General features: G+C 50.9%; 3 protein-coding genes across 3 annotated transcripts; 2 read left to right on the forward strand and 1 right to left on the reverse strand.

Moving 5' to 3' along the window:
• Window positions 1-5,414: 5,414 nt before the first annotated feature.
• N7473_001838 (uncharacterized protein) lies at window positions 5,415-6,787 on the forward strand (the record flags this gene model as incomplete). Its single annotated transcript, XM_057147778.1, has 5 exons — window positions 5,415-5,653; window positions 5,776-5,794; window positions 5,847-6,132; window positions 6,262-6,534; window positions 6,585-6,787. The coding sequence occupies 5 exons, from the start codon at window positions 5,415-5,417 to the stop codon at window positions 6,785-6,787; spliced, it is 1,020 nt and encodes a 339-aa protein (XP_057011432.1).
• A 472-nt stretch (window positions 6,788-7,259) lies between these two features.
• Window positions 7,260-7,598, reverse strand: N7473_001839 (uncharacterized protein; the record flags this gene model as incomplete). Its single annotated transcript, XM_057147779.1, has 1 exon — window positions 7,260-7,598. One exon carries the CDS (start codon window positions 7,596-7,598, stop codon window positions 7,260-7,262), a length of 339 nt encoding a protein of 112 aa, XP_057011433.1.
• A 732-nt stretch (window positions 7,599-8,330) lies between these two features.
• N7473_001840 (uncharacterized protein) lies at window positions 8,331-9,616 on the forward strand (the record flags this gene model as incomplete). Its single annotated transcript, XM_057147780.1, has 3 exons — window positions 8,331-8,653; window positions 8,721-8,767; window positions 8,823-9,616. 3 exons carry the CDS (start codon window positions 8,331-8,333, stop codon window positions 9,479-9,481), a joined length of 1,029 nt encoding a protein of 342 aa, XP_057011434.1. The 3' UTR covers window positions 9,482-9,616.
• Window positions 9,617-13,447: the final 3,831 nt, after the last annotated feature.

Here is a 13,447-nt window from a genome sequence, read left to right on the forward strand (position 1 = left end):
GGCGCGTTATTGGAAAAGGATAGTCAGGGAGTGGCAGCTTTCAGGGCACTCACCCCCGGGGCTTCAGAGCTCGGGGAATGACTGATGTGACCGAGCAGGGATGCAGGCCATTTACTTCGAAACGCGAAGCCACATAGCACCTGGAGAGGCCGAGTTCGGTGCGCCAGTGGCTGCTTTGTAAATGGCTCTGGAAGACAGTCGGCTCAGGCTTTACTTGCACGCAGCTTGCACTGCCTGACTGTCTCACAGATGCTGGTCCTCTTGTCAGCCACAACTGGGTTGAATCGCTCCAACGGTGGGCCTTGAAGTGTTGAAGTGCCAGCGGGTGCAACCGCGTATGGACCGCTTGCCGGACGAGTCTGGACGGCCCATGGAGTTCGGTGGGATCATCAACTTTTTCGTAGGGGAAAGTGTTGTTGTTTCACATAATCTTCCTCGATTCTCGGACTCGTCTCGATTCGTTCGCAAATTCTGCCGAAGGACAGCGATCCGCTAGCATTTATATTCATGCATCACAAAGGCCGAGCGATGACACGTTGAAATGCACATTCGCTCAATTCTCCAGAGGACGGGCCGATCGAGACCTGTAAGTGTCGATCAGCCGGTAGGCAGACATCGTTGCTCGGAAAAATTAGAAGGCTCGTCAACGGAGCGACTTGTCGTGAGCAAGAATGGCACAGGGTGTGGGTGCTAATTGCCCAGTCAAGCCGACCATCTGGGTGGAAAGACAGCGCACTGTCTCTGAGGACGTCGAAATTGGGATGGGCGGTAGGGATCGTGTTTCTGATTTCGCCGCATTAAGATGCTCATTACTGGGCAAAGGATGAATGAGGGATGCCAGGCATTGAGTGTGACGCGTCGCTAGCAGTGCTTGGCACCAGGGTGGCCTCGATAAAGATCCACCGCGACGGTTAGGCGGTGAGGCTGTGCAAGACGCGTGCAAGTTTGCGCCGTGACCTGCCAGTCCCGCAGGATTGGTCTGACCGCCGCCCTTGAACAATGACCCTTCTGTCAGTACAGTTTGCATTCTATCATAGAAGAAATCTTCATCTTCAATTTTTTCCAAGCTTTGATTCGCTCTAAAGATGCTCGGCGGACCCATTTGGACAACGCAAAGCTAGCTTTAGCATGGATCAGCCCGACTTCCTCCTACTTTCGACTCAACGCCTCGTCGTATTGGTCTGCTCTTCAGCCAAGGTCACGGTTATGATCGACGGGCAATAGTACCGAGCAGACGTACGAGACTGTTTGCTGCCAATCTCCACACTAGCTTGCTGGGGCTGTAACGTTGGAGTTTCTCGAAGCCGTTTTGGGACACGGCTCAAATATTCGACTTACGTGAGACATCGGCGGCGTGTGGATTGATATGAAAGGGGAATCCGGAAGGTGGCAAGTTAACTTGACCTGTACACTTCTGACACACTTGGGGCTTGTTCGTAAGTATGTTCTGTAGGGTGCCTGGCTAGTGGATCAGCGAAGACTCTTGACCAACATGAGGACATACTTGCGCAGGAAGACTTAGCGGTGCTCCCACGGTCAAAGAATCTAAGAGAGGTTGATTTGGGTCAGCTCAGCTGAGCGAGGCTCATGAGGGCTTCTATACATACGGGATATTGTGATGTTGTCTGGGCTTGCGTCCTACATCCCGGCTGGCAGGTACGAATTGAAATATGGCGAAACATCAACAGCGTCAGGTTTCGTGTCAGTAAGTGAAGGGCTCGGAGAGAATCAACGGTGAGAAACTCATCATGTTCATCATCATGGGACTGCCAAACCAAAAGGAGTGACCCTTTGGCAAAGTATGGCAGATCCAATGGTCAAGATCCGGGCTCAATGGCACACGATGGTTGTTGCAATGCCCGCCTCTCCCTTGTTGATGACGAGCGCTGCATTTGGGGGTCTGCCCGCTATTGTCTGCAATGTGACACTGGACGATCTCAATTGCTGTTCGGCTTGTGCTGTAAAGGTAGTATTTAGTCGTAAAGGGCAACATCTAAACGCTGCATAATCAATTTTCGATGGAGCTGCGGAGGTGAAGAGCTGGCAAGCTACCAAAGGGGATCTCCCGCAGTCGTGAGGGCCAGGACCGCTTATATGTAGATCCGCCAGCCTTTCCGATCCACGATTTAAAAAGCCATACCAGGTCGATCATGATGCAGAGCACCTTCGCTTCAGGAGCCGGGGCGACAGTCGTTTCATCCACATGTAGCGGGACCACAGGAAGCTGGTGCAGTCGCCGTCGTTGGTTTCGCTTGAGGTAGATGAACGGTGCCTAGTCTCTCAAAGTCCTACCAGACTGCGACACTCATCTGACACTTGCAGGATGACCAGTTACAAGACATTCGTACTCGTCTCGGCGCCCACCGTCCATGCTGTGTAATTGTCGACGAAAGCGAGGTCTCCTTTCTGATTCGCCACGGAGACATGGATCAAAATCTTTTGCAGGAATGGATGAAGGTGGCAAACCTTGCAGGCGGGCCCGAATGCTCAATAGCCATCCCATCAGACCGGTGGATGTTCACGATGAGATGATGGACGCCTGTTGCGAGGAGGAGGAACTCTTCACTCTTCGGATATGGACTTGCGTGATTCTTCGTCCTCGTTTTTTCGTAGAGAAACGGCTCATTCCCACCGTCATATGTGCCTTTGACATCAAAGCTCAACAGACTGAGATTTATGACTGTCTCCGAAGAACCGCAAATGCTTCGGGGAAGCTAGTGTTCATTGACTAGGGGTGAGGTTTTCTCAGCAACGACTGCTTCTAGCTAGAGTGGGATATGATCTCGGCAACCCTAAGTCCCGTTGACATTGACACATCAGCACGACGCCCGAGGCAAGAGATTGCGAACGAGGCAATGGTATAAGATGCGTATAGTGCACGATCAAGAATTTGCGTCGTATCCCGCAGTTTTCTTGCAGAGTTGGTACGCCCTGTACCACTTGGCAGAAGGCAGTCAGCATGAATTTTATGATATGTGAGTCCATTCATGGCCTTCTCATCCGCTACCTTGTCCACTCTTCGTTGCACAAGAACGATGCTTAGCACCGCAACAATGCAGATATTGTCTAGGGGATGATGAGCTCAGCCTTCAAGCCTCGACCCAACCTGCCCTTTCTCTCGCGACAATAAAAAGTCACTAATCGCCCTTGCCTGGCTTCAACCAGGATCATGAAGCAATTGCGATGAGCAGACGTACTCGATTTCCAATGAAGACTTCAATACGAGCGAGTTGCAGCTCCAGCCGTGACGGAGTGCAGATGTAGCCTTGCTCCCGGACACTCCTCAAGATTTCACACTACCCAAGACAGCAGCGACGTGTGGGTTATCGGCAAGTGGCTTTCAGGATATGGCGGTCTAAGTCGAGGATGCATAATTATTAGGCGCTGAAGGTCTCGCCGGAGTAACCGTTGTCGGGCATAATTTAGTAAGCGGATCAGACAAGAGGCTCATGACTCACATAAAGAGCTGGCTCACACGTTGTGAAGAGAAAGGGTGATTTGGCTATTGCCCATGACTGGCTGGTGGGTGTGGAGTTTTCGTAGCGCTAACTTGGAGCGGTTGATTGAATCGACTGGGCTGGTCGGAAGTTGGAACGTTTGCTGATTCAGCATAGTCTCCGATTGTATTGAGCTAACAAGAAGGTAACCCGCACAGGAAGCCTTGCCTGTCTTCTCATCGTCAAAGGCTGGTGAATATTGACCTTATCATCTCGACTCGACGAGGCTGATGGGTACATGCAAGCGCACAGAACAGAACGTTTGAGCCTAGTCTGGACTGAGGGCCTGGCTAGCCGGTACGACCACGAGTCGAGAGAACCAAAAGTGAAGGAATAACTTATCATAGGCTAGCTGCTGCAGAGCATCTAATGGCTTCTTAGTGCAAGGGAATCCATCCAATACGACGAAGCAGACGTTTATTTCGACAGAGAACCCGAGGGAAAGTCCGTGTTTATAGGATTTCGGCTTATCTTATTGCCGCCTGCTTCGTATTGCAACAGCGTGGACTTGTCTGTATGTCGCCATTTTAAACAGCCTTATGCCTATGCAAAGTGAAGCTTGTTGAAAGTTCCTCTACCGAGATTTGTTGAAGCAGGGATGAATTTCTCAACTTTATTCACCTGCGTTTGTTCAAACTTCACTTTCTTACGCAAATCGTAAAACCAACTTGATGACTTTTCCCTCCGTCAAGTCACCGTGAGTTTGGATGTTTATGCAAGCGTCTAGACTCAATATTAGGCAGGTAACAAGAAAGCAGTGGTCGAACACCCTGACCGTTGTCCAACTCATCATCTTAGCGGAGACTCGGTGTCAACGTTGATGAACCAGATTCATGTCGCGACCAACTGAAATGAAAGATTCTGATACATGGGACTCAGAAAATGAGGCACTTGTTGACCATCACAAGGTTGTAAGTATGTGATGGAAACATGGCCACTGCACCATAGCAGGCTTGGTGGTTTAAGGCAGAGGCCAGGATATATATACCGTCGCCCTTCTCCACTTCTCTGCCCAAAGCCAAGTCATTCGGATTCGCCTACGGGCTTTTAAGAATGATGCCTAATAGCGACACCGACACGAGCGAGGATGATAGGCTGATGGCTCAGGTGAACGAGTAGCTTGGACGCGAGCTGCTCCAGAGTCGAAACTTCACTCTCACTACATACCGAGCGCCCCGGCGCGTGGTGGCACTCGGCATTTCCCGCAGCTGCTCAAAGACTGGGCGCCAGCAGATGTCTTCCGGGTATTGTATTAAAATTGGTACGTGCGGGCCTCTTCTGCTAGACAGATTGCTAATCCGCGCAGGAAGGACGCCACCACCGAAAGACCCGACCCTGACCGTCCGAGCTTCCAGCCATTTTTGGGAGACCATGATGACCATCTCTCAATCGTTGTTCCCGACCAACCAGGGGACCGTGAGAATCGACGCGCACTGGGTTTCATTCAATACGAAAAAGAGGCCGGTCGAATCACGATCGCAAATCCATGCATGTATCTACCCATCAATGCTCTAGCGATGGGATTCTCAACCAAAGCTGCTCACAAGCATCGTGTTGAACATCACGGCGAGGGTCTTAAGCTGGCGGCCTCGTCCTCGCTCGAGATCGCAACCAGGTGAGTGTCGCCGCGAGTGGTTGCAATTGGAGGTTTGACATGCACACAGAGGCCGCTTCGATTTCTTATACGGTTGCACCATCTCAGAAAACCAAGTTGATCGGGTGGACTGATCCTGCCCTAGATATAGCAGACCTACGTTACCATGTGGGGAGGGACGTGGCAGTGGTGATCGGCGCGACACGCGACGCAGGCCAAGTCCAGCCGACCGCTAGCGCCAGACACGTTTTTGAATTGGCTCCGTTTGACGACGATGAATATTCGCGGACTCACCTACCCTTCCTGCATCATTTCTACACAATATGGAGACTTGGGTTCTTCATCCCCAGCTGCGAGGCCAGCTCTACCACAATAGGATCACCTTGACCAATTTCAGTGTGGGCGGCGCATTCCTCGTCGCGTACAATTTTGCCTATTTGGCAACCTGCCGCGATCGTCTCAGACCGAAATCCTGGCGGGATGCGGCTCGTCAAGTGCAACATATATGGGAGGCTGCTCTAGGCAAGCAGAAAGATACCGTCCTGCCTCTCCTTGTCGATCTGTAGCGGAAGCATGCCCGTGCCACTGACGCCGAGATGATCAGCTCTCTTTAGAGTCGTCAACGGCCAGTCAGATCTGACAATACTTACTGCACGAATCAGCAGACAACCAATTCTTTTACAGCGAGAGAAGCAATGACCAGGTATGTGCTTGCGGTTCACACCGTGTCACATTTGGATAGCTGATGCAGACAGACCACGAACACCATCCGTGATAGCCTTGGCAAGCGCCCGGCCCGCCTACCGGACACGCTGTGGCAGATGCTGCGTGCGCACGGCCCCATCGGAACCGTCGAAGAGGAGCAGCAAAAGCGGTTCAAAGATGCAAAGCCCTGCATCCTTCCGGACACTACATTCGCGAGAGCCGTTGACCGAGCACTGCGAGCCTGCTTCGCTCTGCTGAAGTTCACCGACCATATTCAGGTAGTCTACATCCGAGGCTCAACCGGCAAAGTCGACGTTTACTTTGACAAGGGACAGGGTACGTTGAAGATACACTGCCGATGGTTGGACTTTGCTTGTATGCATCACCGGTCGCTCATTTGACCTTGGTCTCCGACCAACCTTGCCGACACAACTGCGTCGTTTTTCTGTTACCATGTGGTGGAAGAGCTCTTGGTTCGATCACTTGCATCCATGTTCAAGGCGCATCCGACGTCTCGACCAGCGGAACTGAGATTCATGCGGCAGATTGGACGGCGACTGCGGTACCTGCCGCACAGTATCCAGTTGAAGCCATACTCCGGTGGTATTCTGGTCAGTTGGGAAGACAATGAGGCGGAATCGGTTCGCAGGCTCGGTCCCAGCGGCCCGGACTACCATATTGTGCTTCATGATGACAAATGTGCCAATGCTGAAATGGCACTTCTTCTCCACCATGCAGGTAAGTGGTCATTCATCAGCCAGGGAACAGCTGCTCACCGTTCAGTACAGCCCTCCCCAACGACGTGGTGCCCTGTGGCTGCCGCCGGCAATTTGCTCGTCAGGCACACCGAATGTGCCTCTTTACCGGTTTGTCTCACACATCCACATGTTATGCCATGATTTCGTTGAACGAAGATCGAGCGTTTTATGGAGTGCCGTCTGATCGAGTATCGCCTGAGTCGTATGAGAAGGTGGGAAGCCTCTCCCTTTAGACGAGGTAGAAAGCGCCTTCGCTCTGTGCTGTTTAACAGATGAGGATCTGACAGGAAGGTACGGCATGAACCCTGTTAGCAAAAGACAAGCAGTGTGATAATAGATGTGAGCCCAAGCACATTCTATGGTAACATTGCATGTGTAGGGTCCGGTATTATCGCTGGTGATTTCTTCTCATGTCCAGTCTTCCTCTGATATTGTATCCGAAGGTCCGAGGGAGCGAGTACAAATTAGAAGTGTTGCTTATCCCCATTTTGGGTGGTGACTCTACCGACTTAGGTGGACAGCTACTTGTCGATTCCCTGTCGCCACGAGCAACTTGATGTGATATTGGGTGCTTCTCCAGCGACGTCGGGGTATGCCTGTTCTATTCCCGGTTCCGAAACGCAGCCCATCGCGGCTGGTGCCATCTGGAACAGAAACTGCCCGCGATATCACCTCCATTCCACAAAGGCTTCCATCATGACCCTCTTATCTGAGCCACCGGTCTTTGTGATACGGACCTTGCTGTGTCCGCCAAACGAAGCCTTGCTGTTGCTTCCGTCGCTGGCCAAAAGATCCGCTTGTGTCACATTGTGTTGGCTCATAAGTTTTTGGGAGACGAATAGGGCAGGCAGCCTTTGCTTCCAACTCGGACAAGTTGGCGTGATGAGCTCGATCGAGGCATTTTTGAATCCTTTCCAGAATCTCCCTATCGATGGTAGAAGCGCCCGGTGCTTGGTCTTGGTCTGCGGTCTCAATGACGGCGTCTTTCTGTATCGGTTTTCTATCGGACCCTTTTCGTCCAGCTTGACTGGATTTGAAAGGCATTTTGGTTCGAGAAGCTCGAGAGTAAAATGCCAGGATTGTCGGTCAGAAAAGATGCTCTTGAGGCAAAGAGACAGTGAGATCCGGATGAAGCAAATGGGGTAGGAGACTATGCCTAGGCTGAAACTTTAACGACACCTAACTCGACCGAGTATGAAATGCTCTCCGCATCAAGTGAGTTCAACTGGTGGTAAGATCTCTCCGTGGGTTTCCTTTGCTCTGAAACCTCACATCAACAATTGAAGGATTAAATCAAGGCTAACAAGGTCGAATTCAATGCATCTCTATAGAGACGCCATCTATCCGGGATCGCTTTGTCTCCCTTTTTGCTGAACTCGCCTAGTAACAGGCTCCGCCCCTGCGGGCTTGTATTCGTCACGGAGACCAACTTCTGACACTACGAGAAACTGGTGTACTGTAACGATTATTTTACCCTTATGCGTACAAAACACATTCATCCAACATTGACTCCACAAAGATGGTCTCCTCTTTCATTGCTACCACATTTTACTGTTGAGAAACCGTCAGACTTGAGTCAACAGAACGACCGTTGAGGCGCATTTAAGGTTTGCTGCGGCCCACCCATCTCTCCCCAAGCGCCTTGGTTCGGTGGCCACGCGCATGCGACCATCAATTGACTTTCGTCCAGAGTAGTAATCTACAGGAAGTGGGGAAACCCCGAGAACCCAGAGATTTGCCACCTCGATCATCCCTTCTCCGCCTTTTCCTTAGCTTATGCTTCTGAAATTCTCACCCTACAATTCATACTATGGTCTGATTGATTTCACTGCAATCATGGCTGCTTGTGTCTCGATGAGCTCTGGTTGTCAACTCAAGGGCGATGTTCTGGGTTCGTCCGAAGACAGCTTGTCCCCTCATCGACAGGAGCGCCACTCTGAGTTTGCCGTACTTTCTGCTCTGAAGGATATGCCTAGAGCCCGATGCAGGAGAAAGGGCCGCCGCCAGAGACACATCAATTCCAGGGCGGCTCGAGCCTTGACTCAAACACGAACTCCACCACCACCATCATTACAAGAACCCGCAATGCCGAGTAAAAGGTACGGTCCGTGAAAGGCTGAAATTCCTTGGAAAATTCAGTTTCATTTAATCGAATTTTTTTTGCAGTTTTCTGAGAGAACTGTTGATACATATCGAAGGAAGAAGTATTCCTGGTATGTCAGAACATTCCTCATCAAATACTACATACTGATTCATCGCACTTAATAGCCGCCCTGCGAGAGTTATACATGCTGTCCGGAATGCCAGAGGGGTTCGTGCCATATCAAGCCCAGCATTTCATTCTACAAACGATGCAACGGTGTCTCGAACAGAATGCGTTCCAGTTTGCCCAAAAGTGGCTAGTATCTGAATCGCAAGCCCTGGGATGGACATGTCCAGAGGCGCTTGAGCTGCATATCTTCTTCAGAGTTCTGGCCAAACAGCAGAGAAAGGTTCGTTCCGACACCTTTCAGGAGATTTGCAGGACCGTCAAAGACTGGCAAGACTCTATTTCCAACATTCGGCATGCTGCTGTTCACCGCCTTGCCCAAGATCGGTCCTTGTTGATCGAGATGAGTCATGCTGCCGTGGGTTTCTCTCGGGATCTTGGCGCATCTTCGAGTGCCGCGAAGTTCCACCGCCTCAGTAGCTTTTTGAAGAAAGTTCTTCCGAAATCCGAGCCTAGAGGCTTTCAGCCGACCCACGACGTCGTGTCCCAAGCCTCGTCACAAAAGGCCCGTCTTGTACATCTGATCGACCGACTTCGTTTGCTACCAAGGCCCATCAAAAAAGTATTACTGCTCGTTGAGGAGGAATTCACACTGGGAGTGCAGCATTTCTTGCAAGATGAATTCCCAATGAGGCTGAACGCAAAGGAAGAGTCGTGATGGGGTCAGTACTCATGGCTAACTACCCAGGGAAGGGAGACGAGGCTAGTGAGAGTTAACAACTCTATACAGAGCAAACATGCCGTATCAGTCAATTTATATCAATTTGAGCCAATCCTCAAGTATATTACTTCCATATAAAATCGGTCCAGCTTCAAATGAGAGAGAAAGTCTATGAATAAGAGAGTGTGAAAGTGTTGATATCACCAGCTAGGTACAAAAGAAGATGTCTTTGCTTCTTTCGACGGGAGGATATATCCCGACACTCTCTGTTCTAGACCTCATGTGAAAGATTCCTAATCCATACTTTCATTACAGTCGAACTGAAGCTTGTAGCGCTAACAAAATGATTATTAAAATGACCAGGGTCACAGCAAAAACTCCTACTGCAATACATCTCTGCTTCAGCCGTCGGGTTTATGGAATCTGGCGTTGAATTGAACCTAATCTTTTGTCATAGGGTTATAACAGGAAAGGTTTCAGGTAAATGCTACAATGAAAATATGATTGACGGTGGATTGCTAGCGTTTCTATAGCAGTTCCCAATGAATAGCATGCGCACCCCATCAGACTGGAGTTATTGCTCCCTCATCAGTTCTGGAAATAGCTGACTTGTCATGGCCCATCGGGATAACCTCTCCGCGATATACAACAATAGCTTGAAAATGACTTTGGATACGAATTGCCGAGCCTTGCACCGCTTGTACTCGCTATAAGTAGAGCTGCATTTTCGCCGCCAAATCATCACAAGTTAATGATACTTCAAAGCAAGTCTATGACTTAATTTCCATGGGATTCATAGAGCCTCACAACATAAGAGCCGTCCTTAGTAAAACCGAACGCATATTGGTCCTACAAACCGTGCGCACCCAGGGGAGTGAAGAGGTCTTAAGGAGAAACGCAAGAATGGCATATCCGAGTCCAATTGTGCAATTCTGGACCGGCTGTAGCACTGTACTATTAACAACATCCGGTGCCGTTCAATGGACACTGAATGCATCTGGGCCATTGAGGACTCCTGTATTGAATTGAGAACGCATACTTGTCCTGAATAAGATGATGCGGGCCTCGGGACAAATCTGGGAGGCACTGTATAGAAACCGAATGAACAGCAGTTCTCTGGTCTAACAAGGGCCATGGGATCAAATGTATTTCCTCTATACCCATTGACAAACAGGGGATGCCATACTATTGGGAAACGAACGTGACCCTAATTGTTCAGTCCTGGAGCAGAACTACTGTGCGGATCGATACTTGCAGATCGCCTGGCGTACCATGGATCAGATACCCGCGGAATTTTTCTGAGCAACAGGTGGGTCTCACCGTTGAATGGTGATCAACTGTTGCGGTGCGTCCATCGTTAACGTTGAGAACATTCATGTCGTAAATAAATTGTACTCGATTTTTCTGCCCTGCATTTGGTTGTGTGGGAGACAGAGCACGAAGTGTAGACCTCACACGTTGGCGCAGAGGGAAAGCGTCGAGCCCCATTCGCCCGCAAGTCCCCGTGTGGCCGTCCAGCCTGGCCCGTGTAATACCTGAGTCCCCATCTCGCTAGTTATTTTCAAACGCAACCCTCATTATTCAACGGTTTGGTGAAGGTGATACACTGTAAACAATATCAATGCGAGAGACAATTTCGAAGATACGGATCCAAGGGGGCGGCCCGTCTAGATCCTTTCAAGCCACGGTTCAGGGCGGGGCGCTTCGTGAGATTGGCCACAAACTCTAAAAGCGTCCGTCAACGGCATTGGCAGCAACAATGTTGAGACGACAGCACAATACATCACGTCTTCCAAGAGATTTGCATACCCGGCAGCTATGAGCAGCCGGAGGAGAAAAGGCATAAAAGGAGGCTGCATGACCGGTCTGCAAAATCAGGACTTGGATCCTCATCCTCCACGACAACATGGCCTTGTCTGCTTGCAGGCCTTGCCTTGAGGTCTTGGCTTTTGCTGGTGCGAGCCCAGTGAAGTAAGAATGGCGCTTTTTGCAGGATAAGCTCTGCGACACCAACTGTTCTCCGCAGGATGAGCTCTGCGAGACCAACTGTTCTCCGCAGGATGAGCTCTGCGATACCAACTGTTCTCCGCAGGGGGGCGCTGCGACACCAACTGTTCTCCGCAGGATGAGCTCTGCGACACCAACTGTTCCCGCAGGATGAGCTCTGCGATATCAACTGTTCTCCGCAGGGGGGCGCTGCGTCACGAATTGAACTCCGCAGGAGAGTGCTGCGTTAACAAGTTCTCCCTCGCAGCAATGAGCCCTGCGTTGCTGAAATGTGCTCCGCAGGAGACCGCTGCGACACCAAGTTCTCCCTCATAGCCTTGGGCCCTGTGATTGTATAATTCTGAGCTTCCATGCAGCCTTGAGCCCTGCGTTATCAAATTTGTGCTCGTTTAGGCGACCCGTGGCGCCGCGGTCCTCACCTGATCCTCTGGCGACATGCAGGCACCTCTTCGCGGTGTCAGAGACTAGTATTCGAGTTACTCGAAGAAGCCAAGACCTGCTCCAAAGAATCCATCCCAATGAAGAATCTGCTCAAGAGCGTTGTGTGTTATATGGTTGTGCTTGTTCGTAGAGTTCACTATTCGTATTCCTTCTTCGCGTAGGGGATTTTGTAGCCTTCAATCACGCTCGGAGCTTCGAGGATGGGCATTCTCTGCCATGGGATGCCAAGTAGAAAGTGTATTGGATGATTAGCGCGATTGTGATCCGGTGCATAATAGCGTGGGCCAATCTGGGTGATGTCTGCAACTCGAGGTGTGAAGGCTTGTCCAGAGGCTGGCTAGCGGTGGCGGCGGGAGTTGTTCGTCTGTGGGGGTTGCGAGTATTGCGGGCATCGAGGATGGATGACGCTTGTTGAGGGTGAGGATCGAAGGGGGGGCTTGATGCTAATTGGCAGTATAGTATGATATGGTGAGGGCTAGAGGTGAGTGAGTATCGAGGGTGGACACTGGTGATAACCAGGCCGGACCAGAGAGTCCCGTTGTTGATGTTCTGCGGCGCAACTGCCGAGCGGTGAGGTGGCTGCCAACGGTAATCATCCATTGCCGCCCTAGTCGTCGTTCAACAAAATGAACAGTGCGAACTGGTGAGCGCTACGAAGTTTGTAACGCATCCAGTGTAGATTTCCTATGGAAAGTATACGTGAATTTGTGCATTCTCGATAGTACATTCTGTTTTTTCTGCCATCTCTTTTCCACGCGGCTCAAGTCGCCGAGTGCTCTAGGATGATATGCTCTTCTCAGCACCCGAATGTGGAGTCCACGCTTTTCAACGCAGTCAGATTAAGACAGATTGATGTTGACAGTCTGTGAGGTCATAGTATTTTCCTTGAATCAACGGTGACCGTGAGTTCAACCATGAGCTATTGCTGGAACCAATTCTGGCAACCGTTCTTCGTCGCACGCGATCGAGGAGTCGACGATTTTTACTCTCGCGCGACTCGGGAGCCCGAGGGAGTTCCTGGGGGTGAGAGGGGGAGCCATCGGCAACAATATTCGCCAAAGAACTCGTTCAACTATGGAATCTACCTACCTTTGGGAATATGTTTTCACGACCCCTCACAATAGGCGCAGGGTGAGAAGGGCGAGGCATAGGTTGCGACTCGGAAGAATGTTTCAGCAGCCGAAGCAAATTTTGTTCGAGCACCCATGCTTGGGCGTCCACCTCCTTCAGCAAGGCGTTGTGTCGACAGAACTCACGCGGGATGGCGGTGATCGCATCGCTGAAATGGGTGAGCGTAGGATATAATCCATGAGGAACAAGGGTGTTGGGGGGATCTCGGCTTTCGAACCCTGGCCGAATGCGAGGGACGAGCAGCGGATGGTCTTGCATGTTCGAGAGGGGTTCATCCGTGTCTGGCGGGCCGAGTGGCGGATTCCCTGACCCTAGGGATTCAGGGCTGACAACGAGATGGCGGACATGGTGTGAAGGTAAGGCCTGGTTGGGGGATGCATCGCT

The sequence above is a fragment of the Penicillium subrubescens genome, assembly GCF_028828155.1.
Source record: "Penicillium subrubescens strain IBT 31985 chromosome Unknown utg000002l_segment0_segment0, whole genome shotgun sequence".
Classification (NCBI taxonomy): Eukaryota; Fungi; Ascomycota; class Eurotiomycetes; order Eurotiales; family Aspergillaceae; genus Penicillium; species Penicillium subrubescens.